Source organism: Natator depressus, chromosome 10 (genome assembly GCF_965152275.1).
Source record: "Natator depressus isolate rNatDep1 chromosome 10, rNatDep2.hap1, whole genome shotgun sequence".
Classification (NCBI taxonomy): domain Eukaryota; kingdom Metazoa; phylum Chordata; order Testudines; family Cheloniidae; genus Natator; species Natator depressus.
The window spans coordinates 56,218,021-56,241,898 of NC_134243.1; the positions used below are offsets into that span (position 1 = coordinate 56,218,021).

The 23,878-nt window shown below is 42.9% G+C and overlaps 1 protein-coding gene across 3 annotated transcripts in view; it reads left to right on the forward strand.

Moving 5' to 3' along the window:
• Positions 1-17,065, forward strand: part of THSD4 (thrombospondin type 1 domain containing 4) — a 600,975-nt gene extending 583,910 nt beyond the window's left edge. For all 3 annotated transcript variants that reach the window (XM_074966229.1, XM_074966230.1, XM_074966232.1), the window contains 2 exons: positions 8,257-8,401; positions 11,492-17,065. In XM_074966229.1, coding sequence (XP_074822330.1) covers positions 8,257-8,401; positions 11,492-11,634 — 288 coding nt within the window. In that variant the 3' untranslated portion in view covers positions 11,635-17,065. The remainder of the gene's footprint in view (positions 1-8,256; positions 8,402-11,491) is intronic.
• Positions 17,066-23,878: the final 6,813 nt, after the last annotated feature.

Consider the following 23,878-nt stretch of genomic DNA (forward strand, 5'->3'; position numbering starts at 1 on the left):
TGATATATGGTGTAACCCTGCAAGAAGCTGAACACCGGCAAATCCTATTTTAAATTAAAAGGGAGTAGAGATTTCTATTCAGGGCTTGGCTACCCAGGGAGTTATTCTGCAATAGCTATTCCTGATTAATTTCCTGTCTGGATGCTTTTATTCTGGAATAAAAGTACTTTAAACTGAATTATTTTTATCCAAGTGGATCAAACTAATTTGGATTAAGGCATTCTTATTCTGGGATAAGAGTGCCCACACAGGGAGTTAATCAGGAATAGCTATTCCATTTTAAATCCACACCATATCTTAATCCAGATTAATTTATCTGTGTAGACAAGCTTTCAGACCCTTTTTCATGTCTATCACTTTGGAATCTCCATCTTTTAAGATCAGGTCCGTATCATTTAATGTTCTTCATTTGTTTAGGTTGTATACTATAAACTTATAAATAGGCTTGATAAATAAACATTACTAATTATGGCTAATAAGCTTTTCTGATATTGCTGGGTTTCTTACGGCATGATCTTGCAAATCTTTCTATTTACCTCAGCAGGTACTAGTTGGACTGTTAGTATGGGCAATTTCCCTTATTTTCATCATGTAATGAATTTGCATCGTCGCTTGTACAATGACTAGAAATTTCAGAGAGCCAGCTCAAGGATTGCCTAATACGATTTCTTGATTCCCAGGAAAAATTGCAGAGCAATGTGTGTGCCGCTTTCCCATATTGTCTGCATAATATGCAATGCAATGGTCTCTAAATGTTCTGGAATATTCAGGATATATCAGGGAAATTCCCCACTGAGAGACGAACATGTCATTACTGTTGAGTTGAGTGAGACTTGTAAGCAGTATTGTAGTTTTACATTTACTGCTGGGTCTGAATGATACAGGAAAGAAGGGCACCACCAGGGCAAGAATGATTTGGAAAGGATTTAAAAGCTTTTGGAGATTAGGATCTAAACCACTCAGCTACTAGTGGAATTGATAACAAACACATGCTGCAGCCCACTGGAGTTAATTTACCAGTTTTTATAAATGGAGATTATTTATGGAATTATTTTATCATAAAAAGAACTTGAATGGAGCCTTCAAGATGTGCACATACCATAGCTAAGTAAACATGTGATCTTCATATTGTAATTTTGTCTTGCCTCATCTCTGCAGTTGTTTTTCTCAGCCATCCATTTATGTAATAATTCCAGTAGTAGGGTCCAGTACTGCAAAAAAAATAACTACAAGTGTAGTGCTCACAACTATGAACGTTTCCATTCCCCCACTAGTAGTAACTGTATTCATTAGTCAGTGTTGGCATGATCTGGTTCTTGTTTTGAACTTCTTCCATACTATGTCTTTATTTTTTTTTCTGCAAACTGCCTGTCACAATTTGGGGCACTGTACAAATAATAAATAACGTCACCAGCATCATCTCTCTCTCAAAAAGCATTTGGGAAATATTGCAACTTATTTTCTAGTTTTGTATATAATTTGAATACAATCCCAGTTTTCAGTGCAACTAACACAAAAGAAGGCTGCCTCCTAAACTGATATAACTTGGCTTAGACACATTGACCTCAGAGAAGCTATATTGATTTACCCCAGTTGAAGATTTGGCCCACAAAATATAACGAGAACTAACATTCGTGAACCAATGTTTCAGAAAAACTACACCATGTTAGGAAAAATAATACTATCTGCAGGAATAATATCAGTGAAGAATATGCTGCTTATCAGAATAAATAGAAATTAACTGTTTATAAGGTTGTTGGGAGGTCTCAAATTCTATATAGTTCCAAGTGTCTGGAGGGTTTTTTTTGTCCGCTTGTTTGTTTTATTAGATTCCTAACTGACCACATCAAATAAAAGAGGGGGGGGCATTTTCTGTCTAAACATTTTTTACACACACAGACCAGTAATCCCTGACTGTCATTGTACATGTGTGGGTTTGAATATACCTTATGGGACAAAGAAAAGGGAGAAACCTTCACTATGGCAATGTTTTGGGATGTTACCTAGAGTGACTTTCCACTAGTTATTTCACTGTGGTTCAAGAGGGAGTACTTTTTTTTTATTGCCTTTCTTAGTATGCAGTTCTTGTGGCATTATAACATTCATAAACCAGTCGGAGAACACTTCAATCTCTCTGGTCACGCGATTACAGACATGAAAGTTGCAGTTTTACAACAGAAAAACTTCAAAACCAGACTCCAGCGAGAGACTGTTGAATTGGAATTCATTTGCAAATTGGATACAATTAACTTAGGCTTGAACAGAGACTGGGAGTGGCTAAGTCGTTATGCAAGGTAACCTATTTCCCCTTGTTTTTTCCTATCCCCCCCCCAAATGTTCTTGTTAAACCCTGGATTTGTGCTGGAAATGGCCCACCTTGATTATCATACACATTGTAAGGAGAGTGATCACTTTAGATAAGCTATTACCAGCAGGAGAGTGGGGTGTGGGGGCAAAGAAAACCTTTTGTAGTGGTAAACACCCATTTTTTCATGGTTTGTGTGTATAAAAAGATTTTCTGTACTTTCCACAGTATGCATCCGATGAAGTGAGCTGTAGCTCACGAAAGCTTATGCTCAAATAAATTGGTTAGTCTCTAAGGTGCCACAAGTACTCCTTTTCTTTTTGCGAATACAGACTAACACGGCTGTTACTCTGAAACCTGTTAGTATGCAGTATGTTTCTGAATAATCCATGAAATCAGCATGAATGTAATACTAAAATTTGATACAGATGTTTTTCTTGCAACTAAGTCTGCATTGAAAAATGGCTATTAAGTATTTAGCATTGGAGAAGATTAAACAACTGATACATGCTGTACTTGGAAAATTAGTTCTGCAAAAATAGAAATGTTCTTACAACTGGACCTAATAATATTCTATTAATTAATCATGCATCTTGAATTATCCCCCAGTTCTTTGTATGAATCATGTTTCATTTGACTGCTGGGTGAAGAGCAATACCAATAAACTGTCCTTAGCATCTGTTTCAGAGTAGCAGCTGTGTTAGTCTGTATCCGCAAAAAGAAAAGGAGTACTTGTGGCACCTTAGAGACTAACAAATTTATTTGAACATAAGTTTTCATGAGCTACAGCTCACTTCATCGGATGCATCCGACGAAGTGAGCTGTAGCTCACAAAAACTTATGCTCAAATAAATGTGTTAGTCTGTAAGGTGCCACAAGTCCTCCTTTTCTTTTAGCATCTGTGTTAAGACTAGGAAGCCTGAGTGGGCTTTTATTGGAGATCCATTCCAGGGAAATGGGTGTAAATGATCAAAATCAAACTTGATAAATCCAGTTATCCTTTCAGTCCTTCAGCAAATAGATGAGACAGAATATAAAGATATAGGGCCTGCTTACACGAGGTATGAATTTGGCCCTCTATAGCTGAGTATAATTATTGCAAATTATGTATTTTTTCTGTTACTAAGTGGTTTCACCCCTTAATGATATTACCCAGAGCATTAAGAAGTGCCTCTTTCCAGCATTATGACTTCATTTAAAATTAAGGGACACTAAAGAATGATGGATGTGCTCCAGTTCCCAAAGCAATCTGATATTTACCATAAAACAGTCTACAGTACTTGGAACATCACTGAGAGTAGAGCTTACTGTGTAGAGAGTGCCATGCATCAACAATTTCCAAGGAAGTGGGCCTGCTGCTGTGCACCAGTGCCACAAGTGACTTTGGTTTCATATATCTTCCCAACGTTGCTCATCTTTGACAAAGTAGCTTATTAGAATTATGATGAAAAATGAACATTTGTCACAAAAATGAAAACCCAAACTCCAATATTTCCTCAGAAGGACATGTGATATGGTTGATGATCACTTAGATGCCATCTTATCAAATGCTGTAGTTCACTCCTCTCCATGGCCTTATCAAATCCAAAATGACAGTCCTTTGTGTGGAGAGCCCACAGATCCCTCATTTTGATTTTCCTTCTGCAAACCTTTAGGCAAGTGCCTTTGAAAGTAATATGATTCTAAATCCCTCCTGACATTTTTTTCCCACATGACATTAAGGATAGAAATTGCTTTTTGTTTGTCCTCTTGCTTGCATTACTCATTTATCTGGCCACACTTAGGGCATTAAAGGAAAGCAGAAAAGAAGGGGGAACACTTTAGCCACTCTCTTTCAGAGGGGTAAATAAAATAAAACAAAGTAGCTGACCAGAATCCAGATTTCTCCCTGTAACTGTTTCTTGGGTGCTTCTCTGAAAACCAAAATTCATGTTTGGCTCTCAATAAAATCAACATAAATCCAGAGTAACTCAGCAGAAGTCAGTCTAAAGTGAGACCCAGGTTCAAGTCTGTGCTCTGTCACAAAATTCCTGTGTGACTTTGGTCAAGCTTCTTAACCTCTCTGTGCCTCAGTTTCCCATGTGTAAAATGGTGCTAATGATATTTCTCTACCTCATAGGGCTGAGGTTAAACAAATTAGCAATTGTGAAGTGCTTTGAGATGTTCTGATGAAAAGCACTATCTGAGAGTCAGGTATTATTCCTGTTGTTGTTTTATGTCAGTGGAATTTCTTCAGATTTCTGTTGGTGTTGCTGACAGCCAATTTTGGCCAAAGTGAATCTCCACTATCAAAGACTGGAGTTTTTAAAGACCTTTGTGAAGATACTGGCTGTTTTGTTTAAAACACTTAATCCTCTTTGCGGGTTTTCAAGAATACTTGAAGGTGCTGTTTCTGTGTCTGATTTTAGTAGACGTGCCAGGAACCAGAGCAGAACTCTCAGCAATTACCAATGGTATGTGCAAGTATAGGAGTAAGTGCTGAGACAGTAATAAGCCACCCTGCAAATCTGTGATCCAGATGTTATAGCTTCTCTTAGGGCCAAATTCAGCTCATGTCTGCCCTGGTGCAGCTCCGCTGCAGTCAATGGAATGGCACTCTCTTTAGACTCAGGCTGAACTTGGCCCTTTCGGTGAAGTCCTCCTGGCTCCCAAAATGAAGCAGCACTTCAGTGATTACGCTGAGTAGGATGGTCCAAGAAGTGGAGAGGACACAGAGGAGAACTCTTTGCCCCCTGCAGTCCTCCAGCGTTGTATGTGGGGGTGTGTAGGGTATGTAAGGTCAGCCCAAGGGAGTGATAGAGACGTGGCAAATAGGTCTGCGACTTTCACTGATACTCCAACTTGCTACATTTGACACTGAGCTGTAGCAGTAGTCAAGACTCAGCTGCCCTTGTCCGTCCCGTCTTCCCTCCCTTCAGTTTTCATTTCCACAATCACCCATGTTTGTTCTGTGCAAAAACTGTTTAGTTCAGTTGAGCAAAATGCACATGAATTTCACATTGCAGCATGTTTATGGTATCCATAAATATTTTTCTCCTCTAGAGAAAATGAGATTTTGTTTTTTCAGAACATTTTCTGTAGCTAGAGGGTGAATTAAATACTCCTGGGCTATCAATTCCATATATATTTCACGCAGGCTGCATTTACTTTAAAACAATCTTGTGTGTTTTGATCAAAGGGCATTGGAGTTGGTTACAGTTGCCACGAGAAAGTATAGTGCGTTTGGGGATTAAGGAATCACAGTTCTCCCCCCACCTTCCCTCTTTTCCCTACTGTGATGCTGGCAGACCAGGTGCCAGCTCATGCTGAAGGCCCAGGCCAATTCACTTGTGTATTAGCATAGGTCAAAGTGATTGTTAAATGTATAAGAGTATACTGGTGTTTAAACTTCATGAAAACTAATGGGATGTTACTTGCATTGTTTTCACTTATCGGTATCCTGTTATAGTGTAATAACAAACATTACATTGTGTAAACACCTGTAACTAAATAACCCATCAAAGAGAGAAAGAAACCTTGTGGGATGCATATGAAGAACTTTAACAGAAAAGTGCTCATTTTGAAGCAAGTGGTCATTGTGATGATCGGAGGTCAAAGACCCAAAATGTGTACCTCTCTCTCCGTCATCAGAGGAAGAGCCCACATGGGTAGTGACCCTGTCAGCTTATTTTCTATGAGAAGAAGCTATAAGTATGGATTCAGGGAAAGATCCTTCATCTCTGGACTATTTGGACTCCTACAGGGAAGTGTACCAGATGCAAAGCGGAGATTCCCCAGGGACAATCTGGGACAGGGCCATCCTTAGGCATACGCAGCATATGCAGCTGCATAGGGCACCTTGAAAATTGGGGCACCAAATTGCCCCAAATTTCATGGTGCCCTAGGCAACTGCATGCTGCATAGGCAGCAGCACCAGCCCTGCGACCAGCCCTATCCCCTGGCCGTCCCCCCCACGGGCTGTGCCCACTGCAAGGGGCAGGGCCGTCCCTAGGGGGGTGTGGAGCCCCGGACAACTCCCTCCACCCCACTTCTTACCCTCCCCCCCGCTCCGCCCCCAGCCCACCCCCATTCCACCTCTTCCCCAGCGACCCCACACTCACCAGCAGAGGCGGGAAGTGGAGCAACCCGGCCCCAGTCCGCTCCACTCCACCAGCTCCCAGCCGCGGCACGCCGCTTCCCGCTGCTGGTGAGTGTGGGGAGGTTAGGGAAAGGATGCCCCCTACACTCACCGGCGGCATGTCGCTGATCAGGGGGGTTAGGGATAGGTTCTCTCACCCCCCGGACTCACCGGCGGCGGGAAGCAGAGCCCCGCAGCTGGGAGTTGGTGGAGTAGAGCTCGCTGGCGCTGGGCTGCTCTGCTTCCCGCCACCGGTGAGTCTGGGGGGGGAAACTTTTCCCTAACCCCACCCCCCTGAGCAACATGTCTGGGGCTGGGGCAAGGGAAGCGGAGTGGGCTGGGCCACATCACTCAGCTTCCAGCCGCCAGCGAGTGCGGGGGCATCCTTTCCCCAACCTTCCTGCACTCACCGGCGGCGGGAAGCGGAGCGTCGTGGCTGGGAGCTGGTGGAGTAGAGCTGGCTGGGGCCAGGCTGCTCCGCTTCTCTCCACTGCCAGTGAGTGTGGAGGTGGGATCTCTTCCCCCAAACCCCCTTCCCCAAGCGACACGGCTGGGGCCAGGGCGAGGGAAGCGGAGCAGGCTGCTCCCAGCACCCCGCTAATCCCCCGGGCCACTCTGGGCCTGTGGGGCCCCCAAAAGTGACCCCCCACAGCTCCTGCCTCCCAGACCCTAGGCGGGGAGGCCTAGGGCCCCACACGCCCTCCCCCCCCACCACGGGGGGGTTGCGTAGGGCACCTAAATGGCTAGGGATGGCCCTGATCTGGGAACCCTGAAAAGTTTATTGCATCACTGCCACCATTTGGAATTACAAACTGTGACTCACCTGTACATATATTTTACCTACTTTACCTCTCAGTAATTCTTGCTTCCTTTTCTTAGCTAATAAACCTTTAGCTAGTTGACTATAGAATTGGCTACCAGTGTTGTCTTTAGTGTAAGATCTAGAGTACCATTTGATCTGGGGTAAGTGACTGGTCTCTTGGGACTGGGAGCAACCTGCTGTGGTGTGATTTTTGGTTTAAGTGACCTTTTATCAGAAAGTCCAGTTGTCTGGGTGGCAAGATAGACTAGAGAGTCTAAGGGGTCTGTCTGTGACTCCATGGTAAGACTGGTATAGTGATCCAGGAGTTCACATTTGTCACTGGCATGGTGAAATCTAAATATAAAACACCATCAGTTTGGGGTGTCTTCCCTGTTGTCTGACAATCTGCCCTGAGGTAGGCACTCACAGTCATGAACCACTCCAGACAGCGTGACACCCACTGTCTGTTCAATAGTCTCTTTGAGGTTGATTTGGTGTGGTGTACAGGCCAATCCCTGAGCAGAAGCAATGACCCTTGCTCATCAGACAGGAAAATAGCATTCCCATTGTTATCACACTGACTGTTATGAAAGAGCTGCAGCTGGGGTTGTTGTTTTACACTCCATCATGTTGGAACCTTTCCCCCCACCCACATACACACTGCAAATTGTTCCTCGAATTCCTCTCACATCTATAACAATCTTTCTGGCTTCCTGTCATCCAGCTAACAGGATGGTTGATAAAATGTACCCCAGAAGGGGGTACTATGAGAGTATTTCAGTTGAAGTGATTTCTCTTAGAGAGAGCCTTGTCTTGCTCATTTGTCCTGGGGATCATGAGGACAGGGGATTTTTCTTGAGCCCTAACAGGAAATGACTCCCATAACTTTCTAGTCAGCATTTTAAGGCTCCCAATCCTATTGAAGTCAATGGAAAGAAGGAGGCTTTGGATAAGGGTATACGCCCCCTTTCTCTGTAAGGGTTTCCTAGTACAAATTATCACCTTCCTGAATTTTAAGTCATTTGATTTCAGTGTTCCAAATCCTGTGAAGGAGGATTCCGGGTTCGAGAAGTACGATGTCTGTCAGATGATCTGACACCCAGTAACCAATGTGATCCACAGCTTAAACCGGAAGAAAAAGAATCTTGTAACACTCAGGATTGTATACCAGAAATAGGTAAGGAGACAAGAAAACTCGACTGTTTTGATTGTGGAACTCCATCTAGCAGAGAAAATATTTAACAATCCTGTATAGGCTCTCTGGGTTCAGCTTTTATTTTCTGTTCTGATTTTAGGAGTTCATTTTTAAACAAAACAAGGCTCTCTTTTTAAAAAGGTACAGTAGGTTCTCAAAGACATTAAGGCCAGAAAGGACCATCATGATCATCTAGTCTGACCTAGTTACATTGCAAACCATAGAACCTCACCCACTCACTCCTGTAATAGATCCATAACCTCTGGCTGAGTTACTGAAGCCCTCAAATCATGATTTAAAGACTTCAAGTTACAGAGAATCTGACATTTACTCCAGTTCAAACCAGCAAGTGACCCATGCCCCATGGTGCAGAGAAAGGTGAAAACCCCCTAGGGTCTTTGCCAATCTGACCATGGGGAAAATTCCGTCTTGACCCCAAATATGGTGATCAATTAGACCCTGAGCATGTGGCAAGACCCACCAGACAGACGGCTGGGAAAGAATTCTCTGTAGTAACTCAGAGGCCTCTCCATCTAGTGTCCCATCACCAGCCATTGGAGATATTTTCTGCTAGCAGTCACAGATCAGCTACATGCCATTGTAGGCAGTCTCATCATAACATCCCCTTCCTAAACTTATCAAGCTCAGTCTGGAAGCCAGTTAGATTTTTTTGCCCCCACTGCTCCACTTGGAAGGCTGTTCCAGAACATCACTCCTCTGAAACTTTTGTCTAATTTCAACCCTAAACCTTTTTGATGGCCAGTTTATATCCATTTGTTCTTGTGTCGACATCAGTGCTTAACTTAAATAACTCCGCTCCCTCCCAATATTTATCCCTCTGATGTATTTAGAGAGAGCAATCATATCTCCCCTCAGCTGTCTTTTGCTTAGGCTAAACAAGCCAAGCTCTTTGAGTCTCCTGATTAAAATGTTTTCCTTGAACTCTGTCAGAAATTGACTTCCCTTTGAAGTCCCAGAGAGCATGAGAGATTTTTTGATCTGCTAAAATGGCACATTTGGGTTAATTTGGGTGTGTATTTTATGGCACCTCATATTTTGAATGTTTGATTTGGTGGGTTCTTACTGATTTAGCCCTAAAACCAGAAAATCTAATCATGTACAATATTCTATGTCTTCCAATACCCTGTATGAGAAACTATCCATACAAAAAAAAATTTCTTCAGTATGAAATTCCTGGTGCTGTTGCATACATTCATAGATTCCAAGGCCAGAAGAGACCATTATGAGCATCTAGTCTGACCTTCTTTATAATACGGGCGATAGAACTTCCCCAAAATAATTCCTAGATTTCACTTTTCTTCTTGATTTTAAAATGTCAACCTAAGATGTCAACGCAGAGTCAAATTTCTTTCACAAAATTTATTAACCAAAATGTTACATTTTAGCATTACTTTGATATTGTCAGGGATTTTTCATAATTTTATGTAATAATTTTATTACTAATTATAATTACTAGAGAAGGGGATAAAGATGTATTAAGAAGCAGATTGAACCTCATTTTGTTCTGCATCAACTTTCAGGTCAAATTTGTTCACAAATATAGGTTTTGTAAAAATTAGCTGTTTATGTAGCGTAAGACTGATAGAAATGTTGTTGTTCTTCTTCCTCCACATGGAAACAGTTTTGTTTAAAACAAATTAATACTGACAAGTCTCATGATTTTATTGTGTGCCTTGTGTTATTTGGTCTTTTTCTTAAAATCCCTGCTCCTTGAGTTATGTGATTATGTGAGAATCTCAGTTTTCATCAAAAAAGCAAGTTTCTAGCCCTCATGGTTTTTAAATGTGAATGGACTGCATCCTAGTGGCTCAGAACCCAGAAGGCAAATATAAAGAACCCAACATTTATTATTTTTCAAAATCTCAATATTTATAAGCCAATCTTGTGATTGTGGGGGGCCTGATTCATGACTTTTCAGTGCTTGGGGATTGGCAGTACTGTTAATATTCCCCTGAAGCATTAGCCACCCAAACACTGCAGCATGGTTTTTATTACCTGAGAATCTGAAAGTGAAAATGACACAAACCTGACTATAAAAACAAGTGCTACTGCCTAGTCTATTTTCATTATTCAAGCCAAATTAAGTGTAAAAAGCAAACACAAACTGTTTATAGATTCATAGATACTAAGGTCAGAAGGGACCACTATGATCATCTAGTTTGACCTCCTGCACAATGCAGGCCACAGAATTTCACCCACCCACTCCTGCGAAAAACCTCTCACCTATGTCTGAGCTATTGAAGTCCTCAAATCGTGGTTTAAAGACTTCAAGGAGCAGAGAATCCTCCAGCAAGTGACCCGTGCCCCATGCTACAGAGGAAGGCGAAAAACCTCCAGAGCCTCTTCCAATCCTCTTCCAAGATTCCTTCCCGACCCCAAATATGGCGATCAGCCAAACCCTGAGCATATGGGCAAGATTCACCAGCCAGATACTACAGAAAATTCTTTCCTGGGTAACTCATATCCCACCCCATCTAATATCCCATCACAAGCCATTGGGCCTATTTACCATGAATATTTAATTACCAAAAGCATGTTATCCCATCATACCATCTCCTCCATAAACTTATCGAGTTTAATCTTAAAGCCAGATAGGTCTTTTGCCCCCACTGCTTCCCTTGGAAGGCTATTCCAAAACTTCACTCCTCTGATGGTTAGAAACCTTCGTCTAATTTCAAGTCTAAACTTCCTGGTGGCCAGTTTATATCCATTAGTTCTTTTGTCCACATTGGTACTGAGCTTAAATAATTCCTCTCCCTCTCCGGTATTTATCCCTCTGATATATTTATAGAGAGCAATCATATCTCCCCTCAACCTGTTAAAAGTAAAGGAGATTTTTTTAAAATGTGCACTTTTTTCTAATTTTATTCAAGTAAAAAAAGTTCTTGTAGTTTTAATAATTTAACTTACTTACATCGGTAGCTATTTTAAAATATATGCTTTTTTCACCTGATAGTGAATCTTTAAAAATAAATTTGTGCTCTACCATAATCTGCTCTGATAACATAATCTTTCTGAATCATAAAGGTCTGTGCTTTTTTTTCCCCCCAGATGAAAACTGCAAAGACAAATACTACAACTGCAATGTGGTGGTGCAGGCCCGGCTCTGTGTCTATACCTATTACAAGACAGCTTGTTGTGCATCCTGCACAAGGGTGGCCAGTAGACAATCACGGTTTCTAGGACGCAGATAACAACTACTCCATCACCCATAACGTCCATGTTTAACTTCGATATGGGAACATAAACAGTGTTACTGTTTGGACTACAACAGGTTCTACCTTCTTAAAGAGATGGTTGCCATATTGCTGAGCACATCAAGATTATGGTTATGTCTCACACATAACATGCAGCATATAATAGGAGCTTTTTGGCTTTTTAAAATGTTCATTGTAAAACCGTGATTTTTAAAGCATTATTTTTTACTGATACTATTGTATACATCTGTTCATCAAATAATTGTTATTTAAGGAAAATACCACCCTTCTTGTTATGAACTGAATGAAAGCAAAATCAGTCAGATGCATTTACTGGAGATGTTTGCCCAGTACAGATTCAGCAGCACCATTATTTGCTGAGAACCAACCCTTCTTTGGTGCTTTGGTCTTAAATTAGTAGATGGTATCAGTAGAACACATACATGAGAAGTGTTATGTCATAAAAAAAAACCCAGCACCCTTAGGACCCATTTAAGCTCAATTTCCCAGCACCCTAATACATGTGTTTAATTACCTCAACCCTTCATACTAAATTAGTGTCATGATTAATCTCTCTCTACTGTACTTTCACTAACTTCCTGCCTTCAACAAAGCAGCAAATGTACACACACTTTGACTGCCTGTAAGTGCCTTGTATCTAATTCATAAACTAGTGCACTAAAGTTATAGCCGGTAAGTCTGTATGGATGTTGAAAGCAATCTATTACCCACCACAGTGCCCACAGTGACCTTAAGTCTTCTCTTTAACATGTGAAGCTAACAGCTGAAGCTCAAATTCATGGGTGACGTTCCTCCACTGATTACACCAACAGAAAATCTTCCACCATGATGTAGCAATCTCGCTGCATAATAATTTTTCATTGTAGAATTGTTCAACAAGTAACAGGATCAATCCGAATGTGTATAAGATTCAATTAGGATTGCCATCAGTTTCTGAAGCTGCCACCAAAGGATCTGGCCCTCTGTCTCTAACATGTTTTCATAACCCTTTGGCATCAGCAGTCTGTGGTGCGTTTTTTTTATATATATATACTAACTGCTTGTGCAGTAGTTTGGAAGTCTGTATTAAGGAAATCCTGACTCCTAGCTGTTGAAGGATTATTACAGTGTAATTTGTCTTGTTTTCATCCTGTGTTGTTCCTCAGTAAACTTACTCTAAAAGAATAGTATCTATTTACACCATGTCTTCCTGTTCCAGTCAAGAATGGTTACAGATTTGCACCTGGGTTAGATGATCTGCATTTTCTACACTTACTGTATTCAGTCCTGGGATTTGCTAGAGCTAAACAGAATGAGGCATTCAGTGCAGATAAAGGCATTCAGTGCAGATAAAGGCATTCAGTGCAGATTAAAAGTATTAAACTACCTGAACATTTCACAGTTCATCCACTTTTATTGAGTCTTTTTAGATATTTCTGTGTAAGTAAAATAACTTGCTTATTGAATTACTCATTGCAATGTGCTCTAAACCCTAGTGATGTCTTTAATCTTGAGTCCATTTTTAAGGTGTCCACTGTCTGAATTCAAAAACAGTGCCAAAATAATCCTATTTATACCTGATACATATTTCCTGTTGAGCTTTATGCTAGTCCTATGTTGATTGTCTTTGAGCCTGTTGTACCATCAATGTTTGATCGGGAGTCCCTATTGTAATCAGTGGGAGTTCTCCTTTGTCTCTAAAATTTGATGTCACGATAATGATTCTTTGTGATTAGAAACCATTAAATGTCGTTAGAACTTTGATTACCCTCTAATTAATTTAATTAAACAATGGGAGACCTATGTGAAATTGAAAGACTAATTATATAACTTTTTTTTGAGTTAATGATCCCTTCTCAGTTCTATGCCTTTATCTCATGAAAAGTCATCCATCAAGGACTTTAGATAGCTCTTGAAGATCTGAGATTATACTGTATACAGTAGATTCTTGACCAAAGAATTATGGGGAGAAAATGCAACATAAAACAAATGTCAAAGTTCCAATGGTAGTAAACATAAATTTTCATATGAATGTCACATTGTAGCAAATCCTGACACACTGTATCTAATGTTGTTTCACTTTTGCCTTAAGAGAAGTGTATTTCATCTGCTTTAGGGAAGTATCTGTAGCATAAAAAGATTATTTACATCCCAGATGAAGAAAGAAATTATAGTTCAAACAACAAAAATATATGACCCATAAACAGTTTGCATCTACCTTTGGATAAGCTGAACAGTGAGTTGGTAAATAGGTATGTGAACGTGGTGCCTTACACGGTTCATAAGCAAGTTATAAAATGTGTTGCTCTCGAACACGTGGGAGTTGGGATGGCTTAGAAGGATTTATCTTTTTGTGGGCTCCATTAATTTACCATTGAAGATGACAAAGTTCATAGGAGCCGAGTATAAAAGGGTATGTATCTATGTATATATACCCTGTATTACTCCTCAGATTCATTGCTTTGTTAGTTGAATGTGGTGACTTATATTGATAGTTATATAAACTGAGCTATCTGGTGTAAGGCCAGTTTTCAGATATACCATTAAAAAAGTATTAGTCTCACCTAATTAAACACCATGCAGTAAGGAGTCAGCCTGATTGTGGCCAGATTTAATCTCTTATTGTCACTGGCAAGTTTCACTATAATTATGATAGATGTTTCTAGAATATAAACTAATCAACTCTCCTTTCCTACACACACTGATGCAGAAGGACTAATATTATCTATGGTAATATTTTGTTGTCACATGAAGTGGACTTTTAAAACTATTCATTTAAAACAGTTACTGCATTTTTATTATTACAAGTGTTTGTTTTTATATAGCAGTGCACCAGTTTAGCCTGACACCATGTATAGTTCCTGATTCTTTCACTTACATTGATGTAAATCAGAAATGGCACTAATGAACTCAGTGGAGTTACACAGGTATAAAACCAGTGTAAGCAAGTACAGAATCAGGCTCATTAATTTGAACAACACCTTTTCTTTATTGTGTGTTTATATATAGTAGAAAAAACATTACTTCTCACATTTCAAATCTTCAGGTTACATGATCTGGGATAAAAAAGAAGATCAGAGTAACTGTTGGGAGAATATGTGGATAGTTAATATAAGGCAAAGTGCTGACAGGTGATTACCTCAAGCCAGCACACAACAAAGGGAGCCCCACATCTAGCTTCTCAAACATCTGTAGAGAACCCACTTTGCTGATCTTACATTTGAGGGCTGATGCAAAAGCAAGAGGGCAAGGTTTGCATGGGTTTGCATGAACATCACACAACCCAGCCGTGGTTTCAACACACTCATACAATTACACCTAATGTAATAATCTGTCTTTGGGGCATAATACATCAGGCTGCGTAGAGGCAGGGTCTAATATTAATGTTGTTTTTACAATGTTTATATGATCCCATTTCCATAGCCTGATGGTACAGATCCAAAATTGGGTCCTTTTAAGTAGGAAAACACTTGCTGAATTTTAGAGATGTGTTAACTCAGAAGTTCATAGACAAGGCACATATGCATGAGATAGCCACAACTTAACTGATTTCAGTGGGACTACTGACATTGAGGAGTGTTTGCAGGTTTGGAGTGCTAATAGCTACTGCCATACCTGCTTACTCAACAAGCATGATTGATGTTTAGAGCAGTGCTAAGTGATCAGACCATTTTATTACCTGGAACAGAGGACTAGCTGGCACAGCTGTGGGAATTAATACAAGTTTTGTAGCGTGAGAGAACAAGATAGCTTTTATCAGTTTGTGTCAGAAATAAGACTAGTTATTAGTAGAGCTGTTCTCCTGCTAGTTCAACCAGCTCCTGAACCCTTGGTGGTTCATTTTATTAAAATAACTACTGAATGAATTCCTGTGCAATGAACCCAGAGTACCTATAACTGCACAATTATGAAAGTATGTATTGTTCCTGTATTCTCACATACAGCATCTATTGTTTTAAAAGAACCATTAGAGCAATCATGTATAGATTCAAAAGCAGAAAAAAATCATTGCAGGACTTGGTTTTTATGGCACAGCTGTGTTTAATGCCTTTTGGCTCCTCTCTATAAAAGCATTTGTGATCGGTCTATTGGGCAGTTAATTGGGAAATTCAAACAATGAATGCTGAAAGTAAACTTCCTTTGTTCCTATCACGGCTTACAGAATATATTAGTGGGGGTTATGTTTGTTTCTATTTAGGGAGCTGAATCAAAGCAATTTACTAACACTTAACATTTTCATCTTTAGTGTTTTTAAATAGGCAAACTAATTTGCATTATAAGAAACCATTATTGGCTCAAATTCTGACCTGGTGAAAGCAGGTGCAACTTCATCAGAAATGCATCCACTAACACTAGTCTGAATTTGGCCCTTTGTCAATTTTCAATGAAACACAAGGGAGTATATTACTGCTAGTTACATTTTTTTAAATGGAGGCTCCTTGGAATTTTATTGGATTGGGAAATGCAAACTCCCATTATCTTTTGGGCTTGATTATTTCCTTTGAAAATTCAACACTTTCCCAGTGACTTTCTACCAACACTGCTTTCATTAGCCTGCTTTGTCATGGGGCACTTTGTGGGTCTCTTCAAAACTGACCTTGCAATGAGCTCATCATGGTGGACCTACGTGTCCTTGCTGACCCTCCCTGAAGTCATCAGGGGCATCATGAAGCAGGGGTGCTGGAACAATTTGTATAGTGGAGGTGCTTAGAGCCATTGAACCACACTGTTAACCCTGTATATGATGGCAACCACTTCAAGCCAGGGAGTGCAGAAGCACCCCCAGCACCTCTAGATCCAGCACCTATGTCTTTAAGGATGGGGGCCTTAACTGTGCAGATCATGAAGCCTCGATTTGAATGACACAAAAAACCTACTTTATATATGTAAAATTACTTACATTTCACCTTAACCCCATCATCCATCTTGGCAGAAGGATATACTTTATTATAACTTATTTTTTGTTATTTGTAAATACAAGATGTTTATAGGAAATATGTATTCTGAGCTATGTCTATGGAACAAGCCACTGCACCAAAATAGTTCAATTATTTAGAATATGCAGATTTTTATTAAACGGACCTAATGTGTATTTATTTACATATGCCATCTACATTTTTGTCCAGGTCTTTCATCATACTAACCCAAGTTTTCATGGAATTTTATAGCATATATATATATGTCATACTGTAAATCCATAGTTACCATTTTGTAATTTTCTGATTAGCCAGTTCCTTGAGTGGATTTAAAGGGGGAGTGTAAGTTAAAGTACTTTGTGACTAGTTCAGGAATATGTATCCCTGGCAATGCACCTGAACCTGAACTGTACAGCATCCTTTTCATATTGTATACATTTTCTCTTTGATGGAAAAAGTTAACTATTTTTGTTTATGACTAATTTATTTTTTATTATTGTGAAAAATAAAGTAATTAAAGATCAGCTTTTGTGACATGGTTTATTTCCTGTTTGGTGAACCCTATGTAACTCCTGTACACAGGAGTTAAACACATGTATCAACAGCTGAATAGATCCCTCCAGGAATTAACATGCCTTATCTAGTATTGTGCAGAACATAGAAATGTTGCCAAAAGAGACATAACACTGCACTCTATAACCTTATAGAGTAGTGACAGTGACATCCTGGTTTCCTGATAACCAATCATACCTACTAGAGATGGAAAAGAAAGCCTTTTACTGATAGGTCATCATCTCCTCCCTGCTTCCAATCCAGGTTGTTTCCTACAGTATGTTCTCAATTACAATGCCCAATTTTAAATTATTTTCTCCCGTCACTTCCCTTGAGAAGCTCTTGCTCTTTTACGCCAGGTAAAATGGCCAGAGTGGTGTAAAGCGGTCCTAAAAGCTGCCGTTCCAGCAGGGTGAGGATTCCCCTGATGCAGGCACTGTAGAAGACTGCTGTAAGGCTGTGCAGGAGGGACTTGCCCTCTCCTCTGAGGGCACTAGGATACAGGGGTGCATCCCCTCCACCTCCAGCCACGTGAACTTGTGGAAAAACCACAGAGAGGAGCCATCCACAGACTCTAACCCAGTGATACTCAGATCTCAGTTGTTCAGGAGCCAAATTAGTGATCAACATTATCCAAAGAACCACAGTAGTGTGAATTTATTGTTTCATTTACTATTTATATTTCTGACAAAGTAAATATACAGGCTCTGCTGTCCCTCTGCAGGTGAACAATTGGCATACTCCCTCCTGCCCTCCCCTCCCCCCCCCCCCCCGCCAGTCCTCCGAGCGTCTCCCTAGAGTGCCTAACCACTGGACAGCCACAGATCCTCTGGTCCCAAAGGAACAATATACCCCGGTTTAGCAGTTACCCAGTAGGACATAGCTGCACTTACCACAACACATAGATTTGTTCAGAGAGAAAGCAGGTATGAGTTGATTTAACAAAGAACAGAGTCAAATAATATCACATAGAAATATTGGCCACAGGAGGGTTACATATACAATAAAATTATAACACACGTTCTAGAGCCTAAATTTCACTAATGAGCTGCTGCTTGTCTAATAAGGTTCTGCTTATCCTAAGTCCTTCTCTCAGTGTTTTTCAACCAGGATGGCTGAGCCCTTCTTGTCATAAAACCAAGCCTGCTGGCAACTTACCCCCCTCAGATGACGGCTGCCAGGGGGTCTTTCTGCACCCCTAACTATATTAGACCAGTCCTTTGTTCTTCACCCCTAAACTGGGTTCCCTCCAACCTACTAGTCATCGCTTCCTGTTAAATTAATCTCCTGAAGTGCCCATAATCTCCTCACTAGCATTTGACTCAGTATGTAAATAGATTCCCATTGTAAAGCACACAATGGGCAGCCAGGACGATAAGTCTCTCACCTCCTGGAAACTGACTTAGGGCATATTACCTCTGGGTCATCTGCCTGTAATGGCAATGCTTTAAGCACATAATTTCCAATCTATACATATCTATCTGCAATATACATATGCAATTACATATTATCTGCACATACTTTTTGCAAAGATGATGATGATCAGTGTAGCACAGGATTTCAGTACACACCTGACAAGACACTGTATGGTGAACTAGTATGAAGATACCAACCCCCCGGGGATCCCTCTGCCAGTTGGCATCACAGGGTCCTGGGGTGGCCATTTCAGTCAACACTAGAGAATGGTCTCTGACTTGCATTGCATTGCTATTAATTTTTATTTGTATTATCCTAGTGCCTAGGCGCCCCAGCCATGGACCACGAGCCCACTGTGCTAGGCGCTGTACAAACACAGCCTGTAAGTTCTTTGGAGCAGGGACTGTCTTTTGTTCTAGTATAAGATAGGCAGCAAGAGATGGCTCTACAAAGATGGGGCGCACACGGAAATAAGGAGACAATGGTGTCTAAATGGACATAGCTGTGGGAAGGGGTAGAGCACACAAGCCGCGTGAACAGTGGGGTGGTGGCAAATAGCATGTTAGTGCCACGATTTGGTCAGCTGGGGGTTTTGGGGGGGGGTTTCCTTAGGAGGGGCTCAGCCCAACGGAATACAAAGGGGAGCGTGCAGGGCGGGGACGGGTATGCGGTGAGCTGAGGTGAAGAGACGACTTGTGGCGTGGGAGGCTGGAGCCGACAGCCAAGCAGCACAGGGCAATGCAAGATACCAACGTGTTAGCTGCAGGCGGCGGGGACAATGCGCCGTGCCTGCAGACAGCCAGCAAGTTCCCACTAGCTAAGTCACACCTGCCTAGCCCCTCTGCTTCTGCTAGCTGAGCGAACATGTTACTGTGGTAAAGCAGCTGCTCCAGCGTTATGAGTTAATGAAATGCCAGCCCCAGTGCCAGGTTTACAATGGTGCCAGTGGCTCCATGGCACCGGGTCCATGCTCAGAAGGGGCCCTGGCCTATTCCACTTGCACTGTGCCCTGAGACCCCGCTGGCTCCCCCCGCCCATCGCTTGCTCCTCTCGGCCTGCCCACTGACTGGCCGAGGGCTCCTCTCCTCCCCCTGGTCACACCCCCTGCTCCTCTCAGCCCCCTGGCAGGACCCCAGTGCACCTCTGGCTCCAGGCCTGTGGGGCCCCGCCTGCCTCCCTGGAGCTGAGCCGCCTGGGACTGGTGCAGAAGCCTTGTCAGTCTCAGCCTGGGGGAGAAGGGGGGCAGTGGTGGGGGCTTGGCTGGGCCACTCCAGGCAAGTGTGTCTTGAGAGAGCCCAGCCGGGACAGGCCTTGGCCTGGCTGATCGCACCACTCCTGAAGAGACAGACCAATTCCCAGCCCTGGGACCAGCCCTGGCTGTGCTGCCGACTCAGCCCAGCAGACACAGTCACCTCCCAGCAGGGCCGGTGAGTGGGGCCAGGAGGCAGGGCGTGGGGGAGTGGGTCTCTGGGGAGTCTGCGGGGGGCAGGTGCTGGGTTATGAGGGGGTGGGGAAGATGTGTGTGTTGGGCAATAGGGAGTGGGGGTTCTTTGGGGGAGGGTGGGGCTGTGGGCAGCTGTGGTGTTGCGTAGGGCGCTGTGCATTTCTGGGGGAGGCCTCGGGGGGCACTGGGCATAGTGGGTCTGGGGGGGGCTCTGGTCATAGGGAGTTGGGCGGGGGGGCTCTGTGGCATGGCATGGGCCTGCCCCTGAGGGGAAGGGGCATGCTGGCAGCACAGGGCCACTGTGCATCTGGCAACTGCCAGTTTGTTAACATTGCCCTGCACTGGGCTGGGCAGAGCAAGGCTGCCCCGCTATGCCATGCTCCTGGCTGGCCCCTCGTGCCGGGGACTGACCTCCCCACACCATGCCCCATTGCCCCCATGGGGCCCACAAATATGTTTGGCACCAGGCCCACAAAAGGTTAATCCGGCCCTGTACAGCCCAGAGCAATGACAGACCCCCCCAGCCCTCCTTGAAGAACAGTTTAAGCCCTTCATGGCTACAGCTTGTTCGACACTCCCCTGGTGAGCACGAAGTGTGATCACTTTTCTTGACATGCCCATAAGAGGGGAGATTGTCAGTGTTTGGCATCCAAAACCAGGGGCCATTTTGTTTCACTACATCTGGGTCCAGAACCCCAGGACTTGGAATGTGTCTGGACTAAGCACCTGAGTAACGAGCCTGGTTTGTAACCCTTCGGGGGTGTTTAAAAGCACTATGTTGCAGTCCGTGTTCGGAAGGGTACTAGTCCCTTTGAACTTGCTAATTATTCTTGAAGAAGAAAGACGTCTGAATGGTTTGGATCTTGATGAACGAGTTAAACTAGGGGAAATGGGACAAACCTGGATTTATGGGCTATAAATACACCCTTAAAGTCTGCTGGCTAAAGTGCTGTCGCACTAGAAAGCACAGCAAGGGGTGACATCGCAGGACTCTTTAAAATGTTAGTTAGCTGTTTCTTAATGTGCTGTTGCCTTGAAAATGTTAGTTAAGAACGTACAGACTGAAGTTTAGGAGGATTTCTCAGACAGTATCAAAGAGTTGCCTTGGGTTCTACTAAACATTTTACATTTTACTAAACATTGTGTGCCCAGAGACACACAAATCCCTTTACTACCGGAAAAGGGTCTCATACAGCCATGAAAGGGAGGCACCAAATACTATCCTGCCACTACAGTGACACTATTTCTGGGGCTGTGATGTTTCTTCTAAGATCCATTGTTCTTTTTGCTTAAAACTGTGCCCGAAATCTATTCAAGTAGCGTGCTGGAATAACATGCATATTTGAAATGATGCTCCTCTTTGATTAATTTCTGGGGTGCATGAATTATATGAGACAAGGATGTATCTTACTGAGGACTATCGTAGTTAAATAATCAGTGTCCCAAAAGGGCACAAGTTAATCTTGGTTCTTGAAGTAATCAGTTCTTTTTATAAATCCCTCAATTCGCTGGCATGCATTAGTATGGCTCTTGTCAAGTCATCCACAGTTGGTGCACATATGAGGGCAGGATAGGAATTTTAACCAGAGATCGTTGTTGGTTGGCCCATGTGTTGGTTGGCCACGCAAACAACAAACAAAGACTAATTATCACCGACTGTAGTGGACTCTGGGCCAGACCATTCTTTCACAGCTGTGTCACAGAGTGGGGGAGGAGATTGGACATCCCACTCAAGTACTCAGTTACCTCCCATCAGGCAGAGTTAAGTACTAAGTAGCCCCGCCCAATCTTACCTGTGGCTGTATGCCTGGTGTATACCAGTGGTGAGGTGACCAGGGCTTAGAGTGCTAGAAATGGGGTGAGGCTCGGCAAGTCCCTGGGGTTGTGGTGGGAGCTTTGGTACAGGAGCCAGCCTCATGGCAACAGCAAGGAGAAGGGGCCATGGTCCCAAACCTAACTGGTGCTGTGACCCCCTGGGCACCAAATTGAAAAGCCATTCACTCAATTTTGGACCTACCTCTTCTCCCATGGTGGAGGAGGCCATGGGACAAACCTAAGTGGCACTGTGACTAGATTAATCCACCAAAAGAGATTATGTAGCAGAAACCCCATGGCTTCAAGACCAGTGGAGTTTTCAGTACAACTGGTGAGAACATTGAGTGATTGTTTTTTTATTGGAAAATTTAGACTTTTCATCAAAAAACCCATACATTTTTGGTTTTCCAACAAAAATTCAAAAATTTTCAGTTAGTAAAAATACCCATCAAGTTTCATCAACAAGAAGTTTTAGTGGAAAATTTCCAACAAGCCCTAGTTTTCAGTTTAATGTTGATCCGCCACAGACTTTTACACAGGAAGACACTCCAGCTCTGGATGATCTAGCTCAGGGGTGGGAAAACTTTTTGGCCCGAGGGCCACATTGGGGTGCAAAACTATATGGAGGGTCAGGTAGAGAAGGCCGTGCCTCCCCAAACGGCCTGGCCCCCATCCCCTATCCACCCACTCCCACTTCCCACCCCCGACTGCCCCCCTCAGAACCCCCCCACCCATCCAACCCCACCTCTGACCGCCCCTTCCTGGAACTCCACCCACCTATCTAACCCCCCCGCTCCCCGTCCCCTGACTGCCTCCCCACGAACCTCTGCCCTATCCAACTGCCCCTGTTCCCCATCCCCTGACTGCCCCCTCCCGGGACCCCCCACCCCTAACTGCCCCCCCGGGACCCCACCCCCTATCCAACCACCCCCTGCTTCCTGACTGCCCCCCAGGACCTTCTGCCCCTTATCCAACCCCCCAGCCCCAGCCCCCTTACCATGCCACTCAGAGCAACATGTATGGGAACCGCACCGCCTGGCTGGAGCCTGCCGCACTGCCCTGCATGAGCGCGCAGCTCCGCTGCCCAGAGTGCCACCCATGTGGCAGCGTGGCTGCGGGGAAGGGTGGACTGCAGGGGAGGGGCCGGGGGCTAGCCTCCCAAGCCAGGAGCTCAGGGGCCAGGCAGGACGGTCCCGCGAGCCGGATGTGGCCCGCAGGCCCTAGTTTGCCCATCTCTTGTCTAGCTCCACTCCTATTGTTTCCTGGGAAAAGCCTTCTAATTAAAAAGTGTGTTTGCCTTGCACTTCTTGAGGCAAGGATATGTGACAATGGAAGTACTTCTTTTTTTTTTTTTTTTTTTTTTTTTTTTTGGCCACAACAAGGCAGGAGGTGTGACTGCAGGAGGAACAGATGTCCTTTTCCTTATGGATTGGCTTTGGCTGGCATCCTCCCTACTCAGAGACTATGAGCTCTGAGAGATACAATATGTGCCTTTGCGTGTCTGGTGAAAAGCACTACTGAATATTTAGTACTGTTGCCCAAAATTACACTCTCAGGAATTAAGCTCAGACTCTAGCCATGAATTTATCTGTCTGGGTCACCTAGATCATACATTTATTTAGCCAAGGCAGAGAACAGCACTGGGCTCTGGCTTACAAATTAGATGCTCTTGACTGACAGCACGACATCAAATTTCTATCCAATAATACTGTAAATTGTTTCCTATTTTTGAATCCAGAAATCATACAACATTGATTCTTACCTACCAGTGTGATCTGTAAGCTTGACAGGTGTTTTCGCTAGCATCTGCTAGAGCGGCAATTAAACGATCTAGGAAGGTTGTTAACGGAGCTAAGCCAAGTGGTGTTTGCATTTCTGTAGGGTTGATAGAACATCTTTTTAATTTTGTTTGTAATTTGCATATTTAACAAGGCGTGGCTGTAACAGTGTGCTATGTAGACATTAAGAGCCAGTCAAGCTTGCTGAAGTGCCAGGCTTATTACTGGACTGTGTAGCTCTACCAGGTGTTTTCATAGAACTGTTAGATAGAGATATTTTTCCCCCTCTGCAATGGCTGAAATCATGTTGGCTTTCCAGC